Source organism: Rhinoderma darwinii, chromosome 7, assembly GCF_050947455.1.
Source record: "Rhinoderma darwinii isolate aRhiDar2 chromosome 7, aRhiDar2.hap1, whole genome shotgun sequence".
NCBI lineage: Eukaryota > Metazoa > Chordata > Amphibia > Anura > Rhinodermatidae > Rhinoderma > Rhinoderma darwinii.
Genome location: NC_134693.1, coordinates 117,359,443 through 117,382,811, shown reverse-complemented (window position 1 = coordinate 117,382,811; position 23,369 = coordinate 117,359,443). Strand labels below are relative to the sequence as shown.

General features: G+C 41.9%; 1 protein-coding gene across 10 annotated transcripts in view; it reads right to left on the bottom strand.

Moving 5' to 3' along the window:
* The window catches only part of CACNA1D (calcium voltage-gated channel subunit alpha1 D), a 267,753-nt gene that overhangs the window by 142,620 nt on the left and 101,764 nt on the right, over nt 1-23,369 (bottom strand). For all 10 annotated transcript variants that reach the window (XM_075833887.1, XM_075833890.1, XM_075833888.1 and 7 more), the window contains exon 4: nt 2,879-3,018. In XM_075833887.1, the coding sequence (XP_075690002.1) occupies nt 2,879-3,018 (140 nt within the window). The remainder of the gene's footprint in view (nt 1-2,878; nt 3,019-23,369) is intronic.

Below are 23,369 nucleotides of genomic sequence, written 5' to 3'. Positions count from 1 at the left end.
CAGACCTTTACTTTTGCACCATTGTTTTTGAATCACCCTGTATAATAATTTTAAAAAAATCAGCAAATAATTAATATCATTGAATTCAATATAACTTCTGTATAACGCATGGGCACTATCAGTAACTGCTCTATTGATGACGATCCTGAATAGGATCTATTAATTTAGAATTCTCTATAAGGCCGGAATCACACACACAGTTTTCATGCAGTTTTCAGTGCAATTTTTGGTTCCGTTTCTTGAGCCAAACACAGGAGTGGACCCAACAGAAAGGAGATGCATCAGTCTTTTCTTTATACTTTTCCTTTCTTTTGGATCCACTTCTGGCTTTGGTTAAAACAACTGAGCCAAAACATGCATCAAAACTGTGTGTGTGATCCTGGCCTTACGGTATTAAACCAGACATCCCCTTTAAAGAAATGACATACATAGCAAAGCAAGGTAGCAGCATAATTCTGTGTAGTCTTGAATATTATTATTAGAATGTTTTAGCCGCTAAAAGGGAAAGTATTGCAGTAATCACAATGTATTAGAGAATTGCTAAAGTATAAGTTTCAGTTTTTCCCCCCAAAAATCAATAGTTCGAGAGGTTAATAAGAAACTTATTACAGAAAAATGCCGCTTTCTACACTTAGATTCCTCTCCTCCTTCCCCCTTGCACTGATCATTCACATCTTGGGTAGGAGCATACGTGGTGAAAAAATCTCTCATAAAAAGGGGTCAAATCCGCGGTGAAAATCTGCAAGAGAACTTGAGATTCTACAGATTTTAAAATCCGCACCACAGGTCAATTTCTATGCAGCATGTAAAGCATTAACTCCTCTACTCTGTGTGTGCTGTGTATGGGAGACATCATAGCAGTCAGCCCCCCCCCCCCCACCCCTCTGGATCTGGGCTCTGTGAAAAAGTCAATTAGATCTGAAGCCTGCAGAGGGGAAAACTGCTAAAGATTGCATATAATGGTCATAAATAGAATTACTCTTCATGTACATACACACAACAGCTTGTTCTGAAAAGCCATCTGAAACTAGTGTTACACTTTAAGCCATTCCCTAATATCTTTTGCAGGTTCACCAAAGGTAAGACCTTCATCATAAATGTGGCCCAAGCTCGAATGATAGAAAACATAAATATAATAAACCAATTCTACTAATAAAATGGACAAACAAACCTCATCACACACAGTAACACTGTCAGAAGTAATTCTACTACTGGAAAATGAACAAAGATAACTGTTTATAGGATTGTTGTCCAATTGCGTGGATTGATCCCTTTTGATCTTGACATTTGGCCCTTGTGGCTTTAAAATGTAATCCTACATGTGTGTTCAGTAATAAAAAGATTATGGGCAACTTGAATTGAAGCCCAAGCTCAAGAAATAAGCTAGTTACATTTTATGTGATGTGATCCCACAGGTTAGTGCCATAGGCATTTTAGGAGCGGACACATTGGAAAATGCTCTTATACGATGACCGCTGACAGCTGCATCACGCTATATGTTCATCTTCAAACAGACGGTATTGGAGCCAGCTATAATCAGGGCCAATAACTAATGAATACATAAATGGAGGCTTCAAGTTGGAAATGTTTTTTGTTTTTGTTTTTTAAGTTCTGGATTCTACTATCTGTTGCTTGTAATATACTTAGAATTGCCACGAAGATCGATTTTATAACATTTAATGAAAACTAGTACACAGTGATAAAAGTGTGTAACCCAGAAGGTCAAACTCAAGGGTAGAAACTCAAGTGGGGTCCTGTTTTAGGGGTGATTAGTGCACAGGAAAATCTGGCCTCATAAAAAGGTCCTTCTAACCAAATGTTGGATAACCAAGGGGTGAATGAAGAAATATTCTGTACGCATTATGTGTTACGGAGTTCTCTACCTGGAAGAACAATGGGACTCAAGTCTGGACACCAAAATCAAAGGGACACTGAGGGTTTCTGCTTAAATCTGGCCAAATTTGCCCCAATCCCATTAGAGTTCTGAAATTTTTCACAATCGGTGAAACCATAGACAAAGGGCGGGCACCACTACAAAAACATGGATGACAGGGTACAAAACCAACATCAAAGGTACAGAATTTACATGCAACAAGCAACTACTAGTAGTCGCTTATTGCATGTCAATTTTTCACAGTCGGAACACTGACCGTTAATGTGGTTGGCCACTTTCTAATTAGAATTGGCATATGCCTTACATCCTGTACACGTTACGTTTCTTTGCATTCGTCTAGCGTGTGCGTCGGGAAAGCCCCAGATGTACACGCTGAACTTGTCCATATGGCTCTATTGTCAGCTGGAGGCCAAAAGAGAGTCCCTTCGGGCTCTGTCTGGCTGGTATTCGTCAGTATATTGCAAAAAAGATATGGAATAGCATAGTAGAATACCATATTCCATCCTACAGAGTTCAGTAGAAGAAAACATAAAACCTTAAATGTATACCTTTTTTTCAACATGGTATGTATATGTCATGAGCTTTTCAATAGTTTTTTATGACGTATCCGTTAAACGGCTGCCATTATAGCCTACGGATAACGATTGCGTAAAATGGATGCCTAACAGTGGCATCCTTAACGTATAGGCTATGAAGGAATCCGTATAACAGATCATCATAAAAAGCTAATATAAAGCTCATGACGTATCTGTTAAATGGATACTATTATATCCTATTATCCCAACGTATATCATGTAAACATATGTGCCGCAGTGGTGGTGGTGTGACCATAGCGTCCTTTGCCTGCGCAGGTGTATATATAAGCTATTACTTGTATGGTGCTTGTATATGATATAGATTGGGGGTAAGCAGAACATATGAACACATCCTATGAGTAAGTGACTTCATTTCATGGAATATAAAAAATACCAAAAAAAGACTTACCCTACAATGACTATGACAAAATCCAGTAAGTTCCACCCATTCCTTACATAAGCATTGGGATGCATTACTAGTCCGTATGCTATAATCTTCAAAAAGGTTTCAATTGTAAAAATGATGAGGAAGGCGTACTCTACTTTTTCCTAGAGGAAAAAAAAAAAAGAAGACAATTCAATTACAGAAAACAAACTGTGATATATCAAGTTCTTACACACAAGTCTACATACAGGCCCTTTTATTGAAGGGACAGAGAAAATAAAATATTAGTGTAGAAACACTAAAAATAAAACAAAATAATTTAAAGGGTAAGGGTTCATGCACACGGCCCTGTGGTGTGCACGGCCCTGTGATTTGCGGCTCGGATGGCCACGGAGTGTCACCCACGTGGACATTAATTTCAATGTGCCCGGACCTCAAAATGTGGCCGTAATAAGACATGTCCTATCTTTTTTTTGCGGTCCGGGATCCCGGGCAATGCACGAACTGTGGAAACCATATGGGCCCATATAAATGAATGGGACCGCAATTCACCCGCAGATTTGCAGGTGAATTGCGGCCTCAAAAACACGTTAGTGTGCATGAGGCCTTACTAAATGTTCAACAAACTTCTGACATGTCATAGTGAGACCCCCACCGATCGCTAAAACGAAGCGGCAGAAGCGCTGGTGGGAGCCCTGAGCTGCTCCCTTTCTGTTCGGCTTTTGAAGGTTTAGTTCTGACATGTCACTATGACATGTCAGGAGTTTGTTGAAATGTTTGTCAAATGTTGAGTTACCATTTAAGATGTTAAAAAATAATACCAGATCGGTGGAGGTCAGTCTCCCGGCACCCCTGCCAATCAGCTGTTTTGAAGGGGCCTTGGCGCTCGTCTGAGCCCTGCTACCCCTTCATTCCGGTCACCGCTTGTACTGTGAATCACCGAAACAATTGTAGCAAATAGAAGGCTGTAATGCTGTGAACCACTGCAACTTGCATGAGTGAGAAAAAAAGGTACATTTACAGTGCTCTGCCCCCTGCTATATCGCCCCGTTACCAGTTTTGAAGCATCTGGTTGTCCTGCTGCAGGAATTCCCTGAGATTAGCTGCAATCTGCAGGGGAACCTGGCGCCACCACAGAGGGAAAATACTTATTTTTAAGGTGTACTTCGCCAAGAAGGAGTACATAATTTGCGGTAACTCTATTAAATAGTAAATATCTGCTACCTTCGTCAGGCTGGCAGAGGGACTAATAGGGCACCGTTTTCTTCATAGAGTGAGTTGTTTAAATAACTATTTTACTTCTCTCTCTAAATCGCTAGTGCGGGACAGCTCAGCGGCTTCCGTACACGTCACGCAGGCGCACACATAGAGCCTCATTGGTGGCTCGGTACAAGAGGTACAATAAGTACGTAAGAAGAGGCGCTCAGAAGCAGAATGGAAGAAGTAATCATTGCCATTGAGCATGGAGGATCTGTGTACTCTTGATAGAATTTTTATAAGGCTATGTATAATTTTATTCTTTGTATAATAAATAGTTCTACAATTTTACTAAATATTTTTTTTATTAATTTCTCACAGTTTCATGATCCCTGTCATTCAGTTTACTTCCAGGGGATAAAATTCAGTCCTGGTCATGTGACGAACACCCAGGCGCTGGACTGATTACGGTCACATTATGTGGATCAGAGCGCTGTCCACCCCATTCAGTTGTATGGAACAGATTTTCAGTCACAAAAATTTCTGCAACAAATCTGCTGTGTGTGAATATCCACCCTCTCCTGTGTGTCCATCATGTGACCATGGACAGAATATTATCGCCTGGAAGGAAAGAATAGGGATCCTGTTGAATGACTGCAAGCAGAGATCTTGATACCCGTGAAGAGTTGATGAAGAAAGTATAAAGAAAAGTTTTTAAACTTTTCATTATACAAAAAAATTACATTTATTTGCTGGAACCAAAACAGTGAGAACTGCTGCAAAAATTTTTAAAATAAAAATAATTGCTACCCAGGTGGTTGCCGCTCTTTCTGCTCTCTGAAATGTGACCCAGTGTAAGGGCCTGTTCACATCAGCGTTGGCTTTCCGTTCCGGGGTTCCGTCGGAGGTTTCCGTCGGGTGAAGCCCGCAACGGAAAGTGAAACTGAAACCACAGCGTCCGTTTCCGTCACCAATGATATCAATGGTAATGTAAACATTGCTAATGGTTTCCTTTTGTCACCATTCCGGCAGGTTTCCGTTTTTCTGATGGAATCAATAGCGGAGTCGACTCCGCTATTGATTTTGTCGTTAAAACGGAAACCTGCAGGAATGGTGACGAACGGAAACCATTTGCAATGTTTACATTACCATTGATATCAATGGTGACGGAAACGGAAGCTGTGGTTTCAGTTTCACTTTCCGTTGCGGGCTTCACCCGACGGAAACCTCCGACGGAACCTCGGAACGGAAAGCCAACGGTGATGTGAACTTGTACATCCACCTCTGTAGTAGAATATAAAAGCTGTGTATTTTATAAATTGATTTATTTAAATGACAGAATCGATAACTTGGAGTTGGCAATTATTCTGTTCCGCCGGTGTCCTCATATTTGTCACTTTAATAGCCGTGTTCACGGTAATGCCAAAGATACAGTGGGCTGAGCGCAGATTATAGATCCCAGCGGTTGCCGAGCTTCTTCATATCATTGATGATTTATTATTTGTCCATATGTGCTGTCATTTTTCCACCTGTAAATCATGTAATGCAGGAAGACGCTCCTCTTGCACATTTGTGCAGCACATGGCATTTAGGCGGCATGAATCCCAACTAATACGCTGGAGAATGAGCAGACATGACTTCAAACCTGACAAACTAATCTGGATTAAGCTTTTCTCCCGAAACTTGTGAGTGATAGAAAATGCAACATGAAAGTTAGAAGTAGGTCAGCGCATGATGCCGGAATAATGTGTGGTGAAACTATACTTCTCTCCACTACCGTAACCAGCCCGGGACTTATAATTAACTCTTCATATGCTGGTAAACAGGACAAACCAAATAAAGGTAACATAACCACCTAAACTGCAGTCACCTTTCAGTACAAGCTCCTCTAAGAGTTCTTCCCCATTTAGAAAAGCTGCGGTGTACCTTCGCAATCTTTATCTGCCTTGTATGTGAATTAAATACAGTAAGTCACCAGGCCCACTCTCTTCACTCGATAATCCCACCTCTCGGGTCTTGATTGACATCTGTATCTGACTAAACCACCTCTGCTCTCATCAGAAATTCCACGCCTCCACATTGAATGCAGAATTCTTTGCAGGTGAAGTACACAGCATCTGATGTGGGTACACAACCCTGCTCATTCACAGTAGTAAAGTGAGGCCAGAGAGTAGTAAAAAACTGTATTCTGCGCCTACACAGGATAATGACTTCAATGTGCAAGATGCGTAATTTCATCAGTATAAAGAGGTTGGGGTGGGCAGTCAAATCTATTAGGCGAGGGGTGAATGGAGCAGGAGCAGAGTGAGACAGAAGCACAGACACAGATGCTGCTGCAGCTTCTAGTAAGTGTTCTATCTCACCACAGTGCTGGATTCACAGCTATACTGCTGTGTAAATCTCGTCCATGTTGCTGCTTTTATATATATATATATATATATATATATATATATATATATATATATATATATATTAGATAGAAGAGTAGGATTCTCCTCTGTGTGCATAGTACTGGAGACGTGATAGTCGTTAGGCTCTGTCCACTAGCTCAGAGACAACTGAGAATTAGGCTGAATTCACACGAGCATGTTCGGTCCGTAAAGGATGGAACGTATTTCGGCCGGACCGAACACACTGCAGTGAGCCGGGCTCCTAGCATCATAGTTATGTACGACGCTAGGAGTCCCTGCCTTGCAGCGGGACAACTGTCCCGTACTGTAATCATGTTTTCAGTACGGGACAGTAGTTCCACGGAGAGGCAGGAACTCCTAGCATCGTACAAAACTATGATGCTAGGAGCCCGGCTCCCTGCAGTATGTCGGTCCGGGACTTGCGGCCGAAATATTTTCCATCCTTTACGGACCGAACATGCTCGTGTGAATCCAGCCTCAGAGGTAGAGCCTGCGGAGGGGAAAACTGCTAAGAAAACTGCAGAATACAAGTCATATAATGTCGAGAAATAGTGTTGTCCCTCATGTACACACATGACAGCTTATTCTGAAAAGTCACCTGAAAAGTTTGGTACACTTTAAATTATACATTTGCATAAACCCACCAAAAATGATTTGAGGTATAGGACAAAGGGCATTGTAAATGTATATGCTAGAAGAAAATTCACCCAATACACTTGGTGCATATTAAAGGTGTTCTCTAGTTAAGAAAACCTATTTTTAAATACCCTACTAGAGAATTCTGTGTTAATATTGGGAGATCCTCTATTCTGGAACCTCATCTCTTGGCCATAGTGGAGGGTAGTTACAAAGAGCATATTTCGCTCTGGGTGACCTGTCCTGTCCTGCATTACACAGACAATCTATTGATTTGAATACAAACTGTGTAATGCTTAATTTCTCCTGTGGGGGCACTGCAGGGTAATGGAACACTTAGTGCCAGGTTTCCCCACAGATAACAGCTGATCGCAGGGGGGACCCAGCAGGGGACACTGTGTGATCTTGCCTATTGTCAATGGAACCTTGAAACAAGTAGGATCATCCAAAACAAGAGAACCAATATAAATGAAATGTTGAAAAATTTATGTTCATACAATGAAGGCAGGCAAACTTCAACTCGAAATATAGGTCTGACCTGGCATTAGTTGGCCACCAGAAAATGTTGCATGTACTTTGGGCTACAGTTATATGTCTACATGTGGTCACAGTGAAATCACAGAATTACTGCAATGCAGCTTAAATAGTGACTGCACTTTTGCTTGCGTGAAAAAAATGGAAACCTAGCGAACGGAGACAAACGGAATCCAACTGAAGCAAAAAAATTACCATTGAAATCAATGGTAATTCAAATGGAAGTGATGCTTTCCGTTTGGATTTCCAGAGGTCTCTTCCTCTGACCGAAGAGACCTAAACCGGAGACAACGGTAGTGTGAACTTAGCCTAACACTGCAGGACTTGCCAGCTATACTCCAACGATGGATTTACAAGAAAAAAATACAAATTCTGAATTTTTCTGCTCCATCGCATAGAAATTATTGGAAAACCACAATGCCCGAAGGATGATTTCCAATAACTATATTATATTAGGAAATGGTTATGTAAGCATATATATTTATGTTGGTTTACTGAAGATGAACCTATACATGAAAATGAATTAAGGAATCATAACTTATATAAACTTTCAACTATTCTGCACATGAGTAAGAATTGCGTATAATCATTAAGTCATCTTCAATTTGTGCTTGGTTGTTTCTTCAGTTACTCTGTAAAACTGAAAACTAAAATAACTGCTAAAAAAAAACAAAAAAACACGAAATCAAACATGTAGAGCAGAGTCGAGAAGCCGCGGGCTGGAGAACCAGGCAGAAGAAAACGTAAAGAATTAACAGCACAGGAAAAGGACAGAGGACCTCAAAGTGAGCAAATTGGAAGTGACACAGAAAACGCTTCCATTATTAATAGGAGAGGGACAGAGGATGTTTGCACGGAGAACCTACTACGGACATGAACATTTTAAATTATATATGCTATAGTCATTCATGTGGGGAATACTGTGTGTGTCTGGTGCACCGTTAAATAATGAATGGCCAAAATGTGCGGTGTTTGATGTTTAACCATCTCACTTCCAGGTCTTGAATTAAACAGCAATACATTAAATCGAGTCGACTAAACCTAATGCTGCCCGTAGTTGATGGCGTTCACATTACCTGCAATTCAATACCATAGCAACCAATAGGGACACTCCAAGTTGGGGGAGAGGGGAGGGTTAAAGGAGTATTCTGGACCAAAATATTTATGCCTTATATATAGGAAAGGCCATCAATATTTTATCACGAGGTTCCGACTGCCGGTAGCCCCACTGAGTAGTCCAATAAAGGTGCTGAATGGCGGGGGTGCCGGTGTTCGGACCCTCTCCCTAAGCACAGGCCATTGATATTTAAGTCCAGAAAAAAAACTTTAAAATCAATAAAAAGTGTTTGAATAGTCTTGACATGTTATTTACAAAGTAATTGCGATTTATGATTACTGTATGTGGGTAATCGCGGAGACCAATGACTTTTGACCACTTTCCTTCATATTGGGTAATGGTACTTCCCAATAGACTCAGGAATGAGTCTAGCCTTTTTTTCCCACAAAGGCGATACTTTAAATTGCGCACAGCCCCCAAAAGGTAATTTTACTTAGGGATTTTACATTAATAGAATGAGCAGACATGTTGTCCATAAAGTAATACCAGTCATAATGCCTATATGCCCTTATAATTCCACCTACAACAATGCCAACCACAGTGCCCTAGAAGATGAAATGCAGTAAGCGCATTCATTACTGACCAATCATGCTGCTCCTGGCATGATGGTGCCCCCTGTAGTCAGGGAAGGGAGAGGCCTGCAGTGATTCTTACCCCATGGACAGTGCACCCTTTCATAGACTATGCTGCCACCTATTAGTAGACATTAGCAAACTGTAATAAATGGAGCTGGCGAGTAGACACATGACATCACTAGCATGCGTCCAGCTTGCCCCTTCATTCAGCTGCCAGGTGGCGGGAAAACAGTCACCGAGTCAAGGTGACCGGGCGTTTTTACAAGATTAGTAGCTTTTTTCCTCTATTTTACTGGTAAGTCTGTGTTGGGCATTCAACGCTCAGCTGTTTCTGTACCTCTATACACTTTTGCAGTCACTTATGCAATACATATGCAATAAAAGTCCTTTATGGAAGAAAACCACTTTAGTATCATTATAATTTAGGCAAACAAACTAGTAAAAAAAATACAAACTTATGAATCATTAAATGTGCATAAAAGCTTTATATTGCTTTCCAATTATAAGACATTTACGACCGTTGTGCCACTCGGGCCGTTTTTGACGACATCCGAGTGGCAACCGATAGTCTTCACGGACCCATTCACTTTAGCGGGTGAATCGGTTCCGTGAAAAATCATCCGAATGTCTGATCCGAGGAAAGATAGGACATGTTCTATCTTTCTTTGGATCACTGACGGGACTCAGCTGCCGCACACGGTCGTGTGCTTGAAGCATTAGAGAAATGAAATAACAAGGAGATCCGTTGTAAGGCTTCGTTCACATCTGCGTCAGTGCTCCGTTCAGACGTTCCGTCTGAGCTTTCCGTATGGAAGCAATACCGTAGTCTAAACCATTGGCACCGGATCTGTCATCACCATCTCCCTCTCCCTGCACCGTGGCAGCTGCACAGGTCGCAGGGCACGCCCACAACATTCTCCTGTAGAATTCTATAGGTTCTTTTCTGACTGTGGTTTATTATGTCCATGTGGCTGCTGTAAAGTAAATCTCTGTACTGCTATTCAAAGTTCAGAGCAGTAGCTCAGGCAAGATGGCTGCCCCCATAATCATGTACAGAAAATAGAATAAAAGCGTTTACAATCAGCAAATAAAAACTGATAAAAAAAAAAAAAAGAATTTGTTTCAGTATAAACACCACCTATTAGCCAAGTTCCTCCGCTTAGGCCTCATGCACATGATCATAGCTGTAATGACAGGGATAGGGAAACAGACAAGTGAGCCCTAATCTACACGCCACTCAGTCCCTGCCTACTTGCAACGACCCACCCTAGGCGACGGGGTACAACTGGGCGACGGTCCCTACATTCAGTAAGTGCACGACAGACAACCAGACAAGGAAACACAGAACAAAGGGAAACGGGGCAGTTGCCCACGGAACACCGTGAGCAACAAGAGAAGTAAACGAGCCGAGTCAAACCAGGAGTGTACGAGGTACCAAACGCAGAGCAGAAGAGTAGTCAGTAAGCCAGGGTCATATGAAGCAGGGTCAAATAGTACAGAAGCTGCAGGGCCAGGAAACCAGCAGAGAAGAATCACAAGCAAAGGAGGAACAGGAAAGGCAGGTATAAATAGACAGAGGGCGGGAGCTAGCTCCTTCTGGCCAGGCTGTGATAGGCTCTCCCACTCCTAAGCCTGCCATCCTGAGTGGTGGAAGATGGAGTCAGTCTCACAGACATAGAAGCAGGTGCAGACTGATTACCTATGGGCGTGGATACAGAAGCTGTGCAGATCCTTAACAATAGCCCTGTGCACGGCCGATGATTGCGGCACAGTCGGTCGCAGAGAGTCATCCGCGGGCCGCCCGCAAATCACGGACCGTGCACACATTGATTTCAATGAGCCCGGACCACAAACCCGGACCATATAATGACTTGTCCTATCTTTTTGCGGTCCGGGTTTCTGACCAATGCACGGACCATGGAATCACGGTCGTGTGCATGGGCCCATAGAAATGAATGGGTCCGCAATTCACAAGCAGATTTGTGGGTTAATTGCGTCCGCAATAGGCATGTTCGTATGAATGGGGCCTTAAAGTGGGAAGTATTCAGCTACTAAGGGAAAGCAGGTGAAGGGAAATCAGTTTCTCCGTAGCTGTTCTCATCATCAACAGAATATCCCCACCTTCTTACATATTACAACCACCATCTCCAATTTTGATCTACAGAATCCAGGTGCCGTAATAGGTGCCTGTAATCTGTCAAATGCAAATATGAGAGAACCCGCTGCTGATTGTAGGCTTAATTGACATGTTCACACGGCGCTAAAAAAAAACTGACGTGTTAACCTGTCAAATGCACTAGCATTTCTTGTGAAGCGCTTTTTGAAATAGACTTTTTGACGCGTTTTCCACTTGGTTTTTTTGGCACGCAATTGGGACTACCGTTGACTATGGGAACATTTGGCATATATATGTTGTACGCACCAACTGCGCGCTTTTCCATTGATTTGAATAGGAAGCTTAATCAAGCGTTTTTTTACGCGTTTCTCCGAATGTAAAACGCTCCAAAATACACATCAAATACACGCCGTGTGAACAGGGCCTTAGAGAACAGCTGCACAGTGGCACAAATTATTTATATCTCTATACAAATATTGAATGACTATATTATATATACTAAAGATACGACACACCTTGATGTCACTACAATGGGCTATGTATGACATCACTGGCAGTAAGGGAGGGGTCCGGATGCAGCTTTTGCATTGGGGACCCAGATTTACAGGCTACGGCTCTTGTTGCTGTCAAGCATCTACTGTTGGAGCTTTGTCCTAAGATTCCACCTTGGCTGCTCATTCACCCCCTGTCGCTGACTGATTGGCTCCCTTCATATAGGAAATGTTTACTCTTGCTGCAAGCGTCTCTCTAATCAAGGGCATCCAAGTAATGCAAATTATCACAATCACATTCTGCAGACTATTTTGTCTTGAGTGATGACATTGATATCGACCTCCACAAATGTCTGTTTGCCCTCATAAGGTTTCCTCAGGATTTTAAGAAAACATAATACTGAAATATTCAGATTTTATAATGAATATTCCTTAGCTGGCACATTGACGGGCATATTTATAAAAAGTGTCAATTGAAGTTTTACCGTATGTGAATAAAATTCACAAAGAATGGAACATAAACTACGTGCTCCAAAAGCAGAAATGGTGCAAAATAAAAAAAAATTATAGCTGCGCCTTCAACAGGGTACAACAGGTCTGACCTATCTCTGCCTATCCAACACATAGGGTTAATAAATGTAGCGCATACTGGTGACCAGCTAACCTTCATCCCCAAACGAAAAACAGTTGGCCATGGGAATACCCAAATATTAGGAGGCCAGATGATTTACTGTATAAACATGGCAACATTTACTCTCCTGATCTACCCCCAAACTCTGTTTAAGGCAATTTTAAAGGGGTTGTCCACCTTCTGACAACTGATGACCTATCCACCGGATCGGTCATCAGTATGTCATCGGTGCAGGTCCGACACCCGTCCCTGCACCAATAAGCCGCTCTGGTGGCCTGCGGGCACCGGATGTTGTGGAACATAATGCTATATACGGAGCCTGGAAGCAGTTGGCTCCGTGCATAGCATAGCGGCCGTGCTGCAGAACTGCAGGTCCACTCCTATTCACTTGAACAGTACTGCAGCTCAGCCGCTATTCCGTGGCCGGAGCGAACTGCTTCCGGCTTGTACGTCCGGTGCACGGAGGCACCGGACCAGCTGATCTGTGCGGGGCCCGGGTGTCGGACCCACACAGATCATGTACTGATGACTTGTCCGGTGGATAGGTCATCAGTTGTCAGAAGCTGGAAAACCCCTTTAAGATAGCAGTTACTCGGTTGACAGCTATATCGTGACAGCTATCTCGTGCTCAGATTGGATGGCGTAAATGTTTATTGCTATAATGAGATATCATAAGTGGCTAAGGGTACGTTCACACATTCCGGAATCACTACGGAAAATTTCCACAGCAAATCCAGAGAAAGCTGCAGAGAAATGCACAGCAGAAAACCCACACCAAAACTGCGGATCGACTAAAATAAAAAAAATCTGTATCCTCACAATCTTATGCCCCTCCCCTGGTAATGAGAGCCCGATCCTCCGTTGGTCGCAGTATCCTGGCCTCCAGCGATGAGGTGTCGAAACATGTGGACACTGCAGCGGTCACAAGTCCCATGCCATGACTGGTGCCCAGGATACAGAGACCGTTGGGGGACCAGGCTGGTGTTACCAGGGGAGAAGCAGAAAATTACAAGGGTGAGTATAAATGTTTTTTCTATTTTACAATTGCGAACGCCTGCATTTTTTTGTGCTGGTAATCTGCAGCAAAATATTAAGCAATTGGGTTTTGCAGATTTGAACTTTCCTATTGAATGTTAAATACTTTTGTGTCAAAAAAGACAAAAGTATAATAGGTATGATACCTTTATTGGCTAACCATAAAAGTTCTATATGCAAGCTTTCAGAGCGCAGAGGCTCCTTCTTCAGGCGATTTACAAATGATTGACTTAGAAAAATCAATGAAATCAATGAGGAAAATTTGCAACAAATCTGTACTTATTCCGCAACAGGACATACTGCAGATTTAAAAGTCCACACCGCAGGTCAATTTCTGTGCGACAAAATCTCCGAAGCGAGTGGATGAAATGGATTTAAATCTCATCCACTTTGCTGCTACTGTATTCCACTGCAGATTTTCCATCTGCAATTCTGGAAGAAAAAAAAAATCACAGCATTTCTGCTACGTGTGAACACAGCCTAACAGACACCTTGGTTTTCTTGGGAGATCACCTCAACCAAAGCTATCAATTTTAAGTGGTTACCTTACTCCCGGCAAACAACCGAATTGAAATTGCCAGCACCTAAACATTTCCCCAGCATGGAAGGCCCAGGTTTACCAAAGCAATGGGACCCCCCTTTAAGATATCCATATGCCTTAATACTGTCTATAGAGTTGGCTTGTGCTACAATTTATCTGTATGTCCATAATGAGAGCAGTTCACTTGAGGTATCGACTAGTAGAAAGTTGTCGGTCTCCTATTCCCCCAATGTTCGTCTGAACATGCATATTAATTCTGCGATGTACACTACCATTCAAAAGTTTGGGGTCACCCAGACAATTTTGTGTTTTCCATGAAAACTCACACTTATATTTATCAAATGAGTTGCTAAATGACTAGAAAATATAGTCAAGACATTGACAAGGTTAGAAATAATGATTTTTATTTGAAATAATAATTTTCTCCTTCAAACTTTGCTTTCGTCAAAGAATGCTCCATTTGCAGCAATTACAGCATTGCAGACCTTTGGCATTCTAGCGGTTAATTTGCTGAGGTAATCGGGAGAAATTTCACCCCATGCTTCTAGAAGCCCCTCCCACAAGTTGGATTGGCTTGATGGGCACTTCTTGCGTACCATACGGTCAAGCTGCACCCACAACAGCTCTATGGGGTTGAGATCTGGTGACTGCGCTGGCCACTCCATTACAGATAGAATACCAGCTGCCGGCTTCTTCCCTAAATAGTTCTTGCATAATTTGGAGGTGTGCTTTGGGTCATTGTCCTGTTGTAGGATGAAATTGGCTCCAATCAAGCGCTGTCCACAGGGTATGGCATGGCGTTGCAAAATGGAGTGATAGCCTTCCTTATTCAAAATCCCTTTTACCTAGTACAAATCTCCCACTTTACCAGCACCAAAGCAACCCCAGACCATCACATTACCTCCACCATGCTTGACAGATGGCGTCAGGCACTCTTCCAGCATCTTTTCAGTTGTTCTGCGTCTCACAAATGTTCTTCTGTGTGATCCAAACACCTCAAACATCGATTCGTCTGTCCATAACACTTTTTTCCAATCTTCCTCTGTCCAATGTCTGTGTGCTTTTGCCCATATTAATCTTTTCCTTTCATTAGCCAGTCTCAGATATGGCTTTTTCTTTGCCCTGAAGGCCAGCATCCCGGAGTCGCCTCTTCACTGTAGACGTTGACACTGGCGTTTTGCGGGTACTATTTAATGAAGCTGCCAGTTGAGGACCTGTGAGGCGTCTATTTCTCAAACTAGAGACTCTAATGTACTTGTCTTGTTGCTCAGTTGTGCAGCGGGGCCTCCCACTTCTCTTTCTACTCTGGTTAGAGCCTGTGTGTGCTGTCCTCTGAAGGGAGTAGTACACACCGTTGCAGGAAATGTTCAGTTTCTTGGAAATTTCTCGCATGGAATAGCCTTCATTTCTAAGAACAAGAATAGACTGTCGAGTTTCACATGAAAGCTCTCTTTTTCTAGCCATTTGGAGAGTTTAATCGAACCCACAAATGTAATGCTCCAGATTTTCAACTAGCTCAAAGGAAGGTCAGTTTTATAGCTCCTCTAAACAGCAAAACTGTTTACAGCGGTGCTAACATAATTGCACAAGGGTTTTCAAGTGTTTTCTAATCATCCATTAGCCTTCTAACACAGTTAGCAAACACAATGTACCATTAGAACACTGGAGTGATGGTTGCTGGAAATGGGCCTCTATACACCTATGTAGATATTGCATTAAAAACCAGACGTTTGCAGCTAGAATAGTCATTTACCACATTAACAATGTATAGAGTGTATTTCTGATTAATTTAATGTTATCTTCATTGAAAAAAACGGTGCTTTTCTTTCAAAAATAAGGACATTTCTAAGTGACCCTAAACTTTTGAACGGTAGGGTACATGTGAAGTGTATTAATAGTTATTTTTATATAACCTCGACATTTATAAACTCACTAATCAAGTGAGAACACACAAACTCCATGCATAAGGTGAAGTTGATGAAACCGGAAAGATGGCCGCCATGCTCTGTTCATATTTTCTAAGCGAAATGTCGAATCTGATTGGTTGCTTTTGGTAATAGTATATTCCTGCCCACTGTATCCCAAGCCACTAATAGAAGAGGCTTTAAAGGAACAGTGTCATGGCAAATAATTTTTTTTATATGTTAAAGATGTTAGTGCTTTAATAAAAACGTTTTTATTCATTTGTGTGTTTGTGTTTTACTTTGTCTTATTTTTACACTTTTTCTTCCCTATGGGGGCTGCCATTTTTTGTTCCATTTCTGTGTGTGTCGATTAACGACACACACAGACATGGAGTACGGCAGCCACAGTCCCATAGGGACTGCGAACGGCTCCCGTCCCATTGACTGCCGTGTACGGCGTCTGTGTGGGAACTGCGCATGCGCCGCTCCCACACAGTCCTATTCGAAATTGGCGCCGTCCGGCGCCATTTTCCTGTGGACCGGAAGTCGCGGCCGGACTGTAATATTACTACTTCCGGTCGCGGCTTCCGGACTTGTGCACATGGAACAGCGGCAGCAAACGGAGCGGACGGGCCAGAGGGAGCCGCGGCGGCAGGAGCAGGTAAGAGATTTCAATGTATGTTAGTGTTTGTGTGTGTTTACTACTATATGTAAACCTACTACACTGTGGGTTACCTCAAAAAATGGCGACACGCAGTGTAGCAGGTTAAACCTTTCAAACCCCTCGTTTATCCCGGCACTAGCCAGGATAAAGGAGGGGGGGATGCTGAGAGCTCACTAGAGCGAGGGCTTTTAACCCAATGTTGCAATGCTGCAATTTTGGGAACAGCCCCATCTAGTGGCCAAAAATGGGTAGTATTATAAACTAGAAATAATTTATAATATTACATGGCTCGTGCCAAAAAAAAAAAAAAAAATTTGAACAATGTTTAATCACCCACACACTAAATGTTTAATTTTTTTAAAAAAATACATGTTTTTAGGGCAACACCATGCCTTTAATGAACTGCAATGCCAAGAAAGAAAACTGTGGTTATATTGATGGAGACTAACTACTGAATAATGGTTACTAAAGATGTGAAAAATACTGTGCTACCTCTCTCTAAATAATAATAAGTGTGATTTATACCTACACCCAACATATACGTCAATGCTAATGTGGAATATGACTTCGTTTTGTGTCACAATGATGAATCCTAATGTACCTCAACCCAAGTGAAAGGAATTTACGCTGTCACATTTCTTGTGAGGGTTGGACAAATCTCCGAACCAGAGAGGCTGCATCAGATTAATCTCAGATGACAAGTTCTTCCTCCTAGAGGTAAATGCAGTCGTGTACCGGCTTTGGTCTACATTCCTGGCTCCCATCAATTCTTTTACAGAATATTTTCTTCTTTTATGCTCTATGACATTGCAGATAATATATTTGTGCTGCAGCCATCTAATTGTTTATAGTTCTTTTACGGTTGTAGAGTGGCCAGTAACCCTAAAATACAAGAATCTATTTATATAACAATTATATCTAGAAAGAACCGGAGTTTTTTTACATTTTATTTGCCGCGAAAAGACAAAGGCATGAGGTGGTGTTGGCGAGCAGGAAAAGTCTGATCAGTAAAAATGTCAGCCTGTCAACTCGGTGAAAAATTTACCTCAGCTGACCAACATTCGTCCTTTAGACTACCCATCCTTAGCTGTGTAATAGTGGCAAAAAACAAAGACTGACCACGTATTAGGACTGGGCAATTAACTGAAAAAAAACAAAACCCGAAACTGAAATTCAATGTAGATATCTGCGCATTTCGTTTTGTTTTTTTTTCCAGTTTGTTTTTTTCCAGGTCTCAACTGTATCTGCATCTTCAGGACGCATATAGATTTGAATCCAATGGTAGAGCAGGAAGCTGTAGGCTCCCTGCTACACCATTCCGTAAGTAACGCCGGCCGCTCATGGCTCAGCGCAGACAGGCGCAATGACACTGCCTTGCGCCTGTCTGTGCCAAGTCGTGAGCAGCTCAGCACAGACAGGCAGTGACGTCATCGTGCCTGTCTGCGCCGAGCCACAAGAAGCAGAGGGACCTCCTTTACTTGTTGTGGGCACAGGGTTAGGCGAGTATGTGTTTTATTATTTTTATTAGGCACTATTGAGGCTGTATGGGGGCATTATACTGTATGGGGACAGCTACGTGGGCATTATACTGTGTGAGGGTCAGTGTCAGGGGGTATATTATATACAGTAGTAGACAGCAGGATCAGTGGATACATATTAACTCAATGGCGTGGCATACAAAAAGGGGTGTGGTGTAAGTAAATGTTCATTAATCGTAATCAAGGTTTTGATTTTGATTTTTATTTAGGTCATAATTGCCCAGTCCCACCTCATATCATGACAAAACTGACAATCATTCAAAAAAAGCAACAGAGCCTGATAAGAAAAAAAAAAACAAATGGCATCTTGCGTCGTTCTCATCTGTCAAGTTGCCAAAAAAATCGACCTAGTTGTTACCCAACTTTCCCAGAGGCCGGATAGTAATTATGTTCGTTTATGCAAGGACCATAACCAGACAAGTTTTGCTGAATCAGGACCGTAGCAAAGTAGAGTTATAACCACTGTGGGAGCTGTAATAGCAGAAAATATGAGTTGTCACTTAGTTTTCCGATAAAACAAAGAAATAGGAGGTTTTCAAGGCTTCATTTTTTTTCTTTCATAAAGTAGCAAATAACCCCATTCTCACCTCTTAAATGCCCTGTCGATCCAGTGGCACCAGTCCCGAGATCCTACGTTGGTCTGTTTACATTTCTTTAGCGGTCACGTCAGTGTTGATATCACCGCGGCTAGTGATTATCTGTAGCGGTCACATATCAGTACGGCATGTCATCGCTAAAGTAATGTAAACAGAGACTGGCAATGGACCAAAGGATCGAGGGCACTGATTTAAGGGAAATGTGAGTTTATTTGTCAAATAAGTGCCTGATATTTAAGTCCGGAATACCCCTTTAATAGAATGAACAACTTTGCGGTAAAGGGCAACTCACAGATATATATATATATATATATATATATATATATATATATATACATATATATTGGTGATTTTAGGTGGAAATGTTGTTTACACAAGTGTTTTACACGTATTCGATTCTTAGCAACCCGTCTGCGTGTCGTGTTTACGCATTTCGTATCAATATCTGCGTTTACGATGAGATCATTTCCAAACCATTACTTACACAGGCATTGTACTCAAGTGCAGTCCACGCTGATTTCAGAAATTTACAGCCTCATAAAAAATAAAAATAAATCCCCAGTTTCTTTTATCACACCAAGTAAATAAAGAGCATGATATTGGAAGCCATCAACTAGGAAGGTCCCTTGTTCATCAAATAACAGATTCCATAAATGTGGCCCACTAATATGGGCATAGCACAAAAGTGGCTAAATCTCAGAAACCAGGTAGCCAAATCCATCTAACTTTTGGAGTTATTTTCGGTTGTGGTCCTTACTGCCTGCTCACAAAAAAAAAAAAAAAAAAAAAGAATCATATTTTACGGTTTGACACCAATATAAATCGGGACATTTATGAACTACAATTCTCAATATATTGCTGTTTACAACTGGGAGTGATCCTTCAGGTTTAATGCACATGATGCATTTTACGCGTGGTTTTGCCACGCGGATTTGCGTGCGGCAAATACGCAGCATAACACAGTACCCGCATAGTCAATGAGATTCCAGGAAATCTCACGTGTGACTTTTTCCTGCGAATTTCTTGCAGTTTCCTGCGGTTTTGCTGCGTATTATACGCAGCAAAATACGCAACGTGTCCTCGTAGCCTTAATGAGAAAAGCTGCAGGAAACGTTTATAAGTCGCATAAACAACGGCTATGAAGATATATTGTTACTAATGTCTGCAATCCCTCATTAGCTACTTCAATTGGCAAACCAAGTCACGGTACCCACGTATCCCGTGGTATGTATTTTGGGATGTGCTGATAAGAGTCAATCAGATAAACCAGGATAGTTGGCTATTGCGCACCTTATTTTGTGCACTGGGACAGAGTCATACTGGAACAGATAAGGGCCAAACCCAAAACTGTTCCCACAAAGTTGGAAGAATTATAATTGTCCACAATGTCTTGGTATGCTGAAGCATTAAGATTTCCCTTCACTGGACCTAAGGGGCCTAGACCAACCCCTGAAAAATAACGCTACGGCATTATCCCTCCTCCACCAAACTTTACAGATGGCACAATGCAGTCAGGCAGGTAACGGTCTCCTGGCATTCGCCAAACCCAGTGTAATGACGGGGTAGGGAGGTGACAGTTGTAATGACAGGTGAGCCCTAATCTACCCGCCACTCAGTCCCTGCCTACTTGCACGGCCCGTCCTAGGCGACGGCGTACAACTGGGCGACGGTCCCTACGCTCAATATGTGTACGACAGACCAACAGAAAAGGGTACACAGAAGCTAAGGGAAATGGAGCAGTTGCCCCCGGCAACACCGTGAGCAACAAGAGTAGTGAACGAGCCGAGTCAAACCAGGAGTGTACAAGGTACCAAACGCAGAGAAGGAGCGTAGTCAGTAAAGCCAGGGTCAAAATGAAGCAAGGTCAATAATAATAGCAGGGGCAGAAGAGCCAGGAAACAGGAAAGAATCACAGGCAAAGACAAGCAGGAAATGAAGGTATAAATAGGCCGAGGGCGGGAGCTAGAACCGTCTGGCCAGGCTGTTCTCCCACTCCTGAGCCTACCGGCCTGAGTGGTAGCAGATCGAGTCACTCTATCAGACCTAGGAGCAGGTGCAGACTGATTAACCACGGGCGTCGACACAGAAGCTGTGTCTGGCAGATCCTTTACACCCAGACTCATCCATCAGACTGGCAGATAGAGAAGCGTGATTCATCACTCCACAGAACATGTTTCCACTGCTCCAGAGTCCAGTGGCGGTGGCTTTACACCACTCCATCCGACGCTTGGCATTGTGCTTGGTGATGTAAGGCTGGCATGCAGCTGCCCGGCCGTAGAAACCCATGCCATGACGCTCCCGGCGCAGAGTATTTGTGCCGATGTTAATGCCAGAGGAGGTTCGAAGCTCTGAAGTTATTGAGTCAGCAAAGCGTTGGTGACTATTATGCACTATGCGCCTCAGCACTCAGCGACCCCGCTCTGTACTTTTACGTGGTCTACCATTTCATGTCGGACTTGTTCTGGTTCATAAACGATTCCACTTTGCAATAATATCACTCACAGTTGATCGTGGAATATCTAGGAGGGAAGAAATTTCATGAACCGACTTGTTACAATGGTGGCGTCCTATTACAGGACCACGCTGGAATTCAGTCAGCTCTTTACAACGATGGTTTGGATTTTATACACATGTGGCAATGGGACTGAATGAAACTCCTGAATTTAATGATTAAGAGGTGTGTCCCAATAATTTTGTCCATATAATGTAAGTAAATGCTGAATTGCAACTTTTATAAAAAGATATTCGTTCTAAACTTTGCTGCATTGTATATGCCATGCCTTGAATAAACTGTATACTTTGATTCCCTTTTTATATATGTCTGATTGGCAGCTTTATTGATAGGTGGTTTGTTTGTATTGTACTGTAAAATGTTACGATTTTAAACTGATTAAAAAAAAAATTAAATTGTTGCTGTTCCGTCAAAATCTAAAGTCACAGGCTGGGTCACAGTTCTTAAAAATTGTCAGAGATCTAGTCAGGTTGAAGAAGAAGTTACAATAAATGTCAAATGTGTTTAAAGAACAAAAGACATGATAAACAGACATTCAGATGTGAAATAAACAGAATTAAATTTGCTATGAAATAGTGGACATCAAAAAGTAAAATAACAAGATAAATTTAAAGCAACAGTACAGTTTGACAAATTTACATGTTAACCATTTTTAGACTGAGATACACAGAGGTCATCCAAATATTACCATACAAGTACCATGACAGAGGCGAGGTGGTAATGGCAGGGAAGTAATGTATACAGCAAAATCTGTCGGAGTCTATAGTTTAGATTAAAGAGGCTCTGTCACCACATTATAAGTGCCCTATCTCCTACATAAGGAGATCAGCGCTATAATGTAGGTGACAGGAATGCTTTTTATTTAAAAAAACCGATCTATTTTTACCACTTTATTAGCGATTTTAGATTTATGCTAATGATTAATGCCCAAGTGGGCGTGTTTTTACTTTAGACCAAGTGGGCGTTGTACAGAGGAGTGTATGACGCTGACCAATCAGCCTCATGCACTCCTCTCCATTCATTTACTCCGCGCATTGGGATCCTGCTAGATCCTTATGTGCTGTCTTATACTGACACATTAACAATACTGAAGTGTTTAGACAGTGAATAGACATTCCACGGGATGTCTATTCACAATCTCTGCACTTCGTTACTGTTTCTATGGTAGTTACAGCAGAGGACGCGTAATCTCGCGAGATCTCGCTGTAAATGACAGGTTACAATGAGATCACGCTTCCTCTGCTGTAACTACCATAGAAACAGTAACGAAGTGCAGGGATTGTGAATAGACATCCCGTGGAATTTTCAAGAAAATTTCAAAAGACAATTTTTTTAGGGACCAGTTCAGTTCTGAAGTGGCTTTGAAGTGTTCAATACAGCATTTAGAAAGTTTCTTAACCCTTTAGGCATTTCACAGGAATTAAGGCAATATGAAAGTGAAATTTACAAATTTCATTTTTTTTACAGAAATTCATTCTTTAGCCATTTTTTTCTGTAACACAGAAGGTTTTCCCAGACAAATACAACTAAAAATGTATTACCCAGATTCTGCAGTTTTTATAAATATTACACATGTGGCCCTAGTGCGGTAATGGACTGAAGCACAGGCCTCAGAAGCAAAGAAGCACCTAGAGGATTTTGGGGCCATCTTTTTATTGGATTATATTTTAGGCACCATGTCAGGTTTGAAGAGGTCTTGTTTTACCAAAAAAAAGGAAACACCCCAAAGAGTACCCCATTTTGGAAACTACAGCCCACAAGGAATTTATGTGTAGTGAGCATTTTGACCCCATTGGGCTGTAAAAATGAAAAAAAAAATCCAATAAAATTTATCATTTTATAATTTCCACAAAGACTAAAAGAGAAAAAGCACCCCTACATTTGTAAGGCAATTTCTCCCGAGTACGGTAATACCCCATATGGACACACAGTAGGGCTTAGAAGGGAAGGAGCGCCATTTGGCTTTTGGAATGGTTTCTGGGCGCCATGTCGCATTTGCTGAGCCCCTGTAGTACTA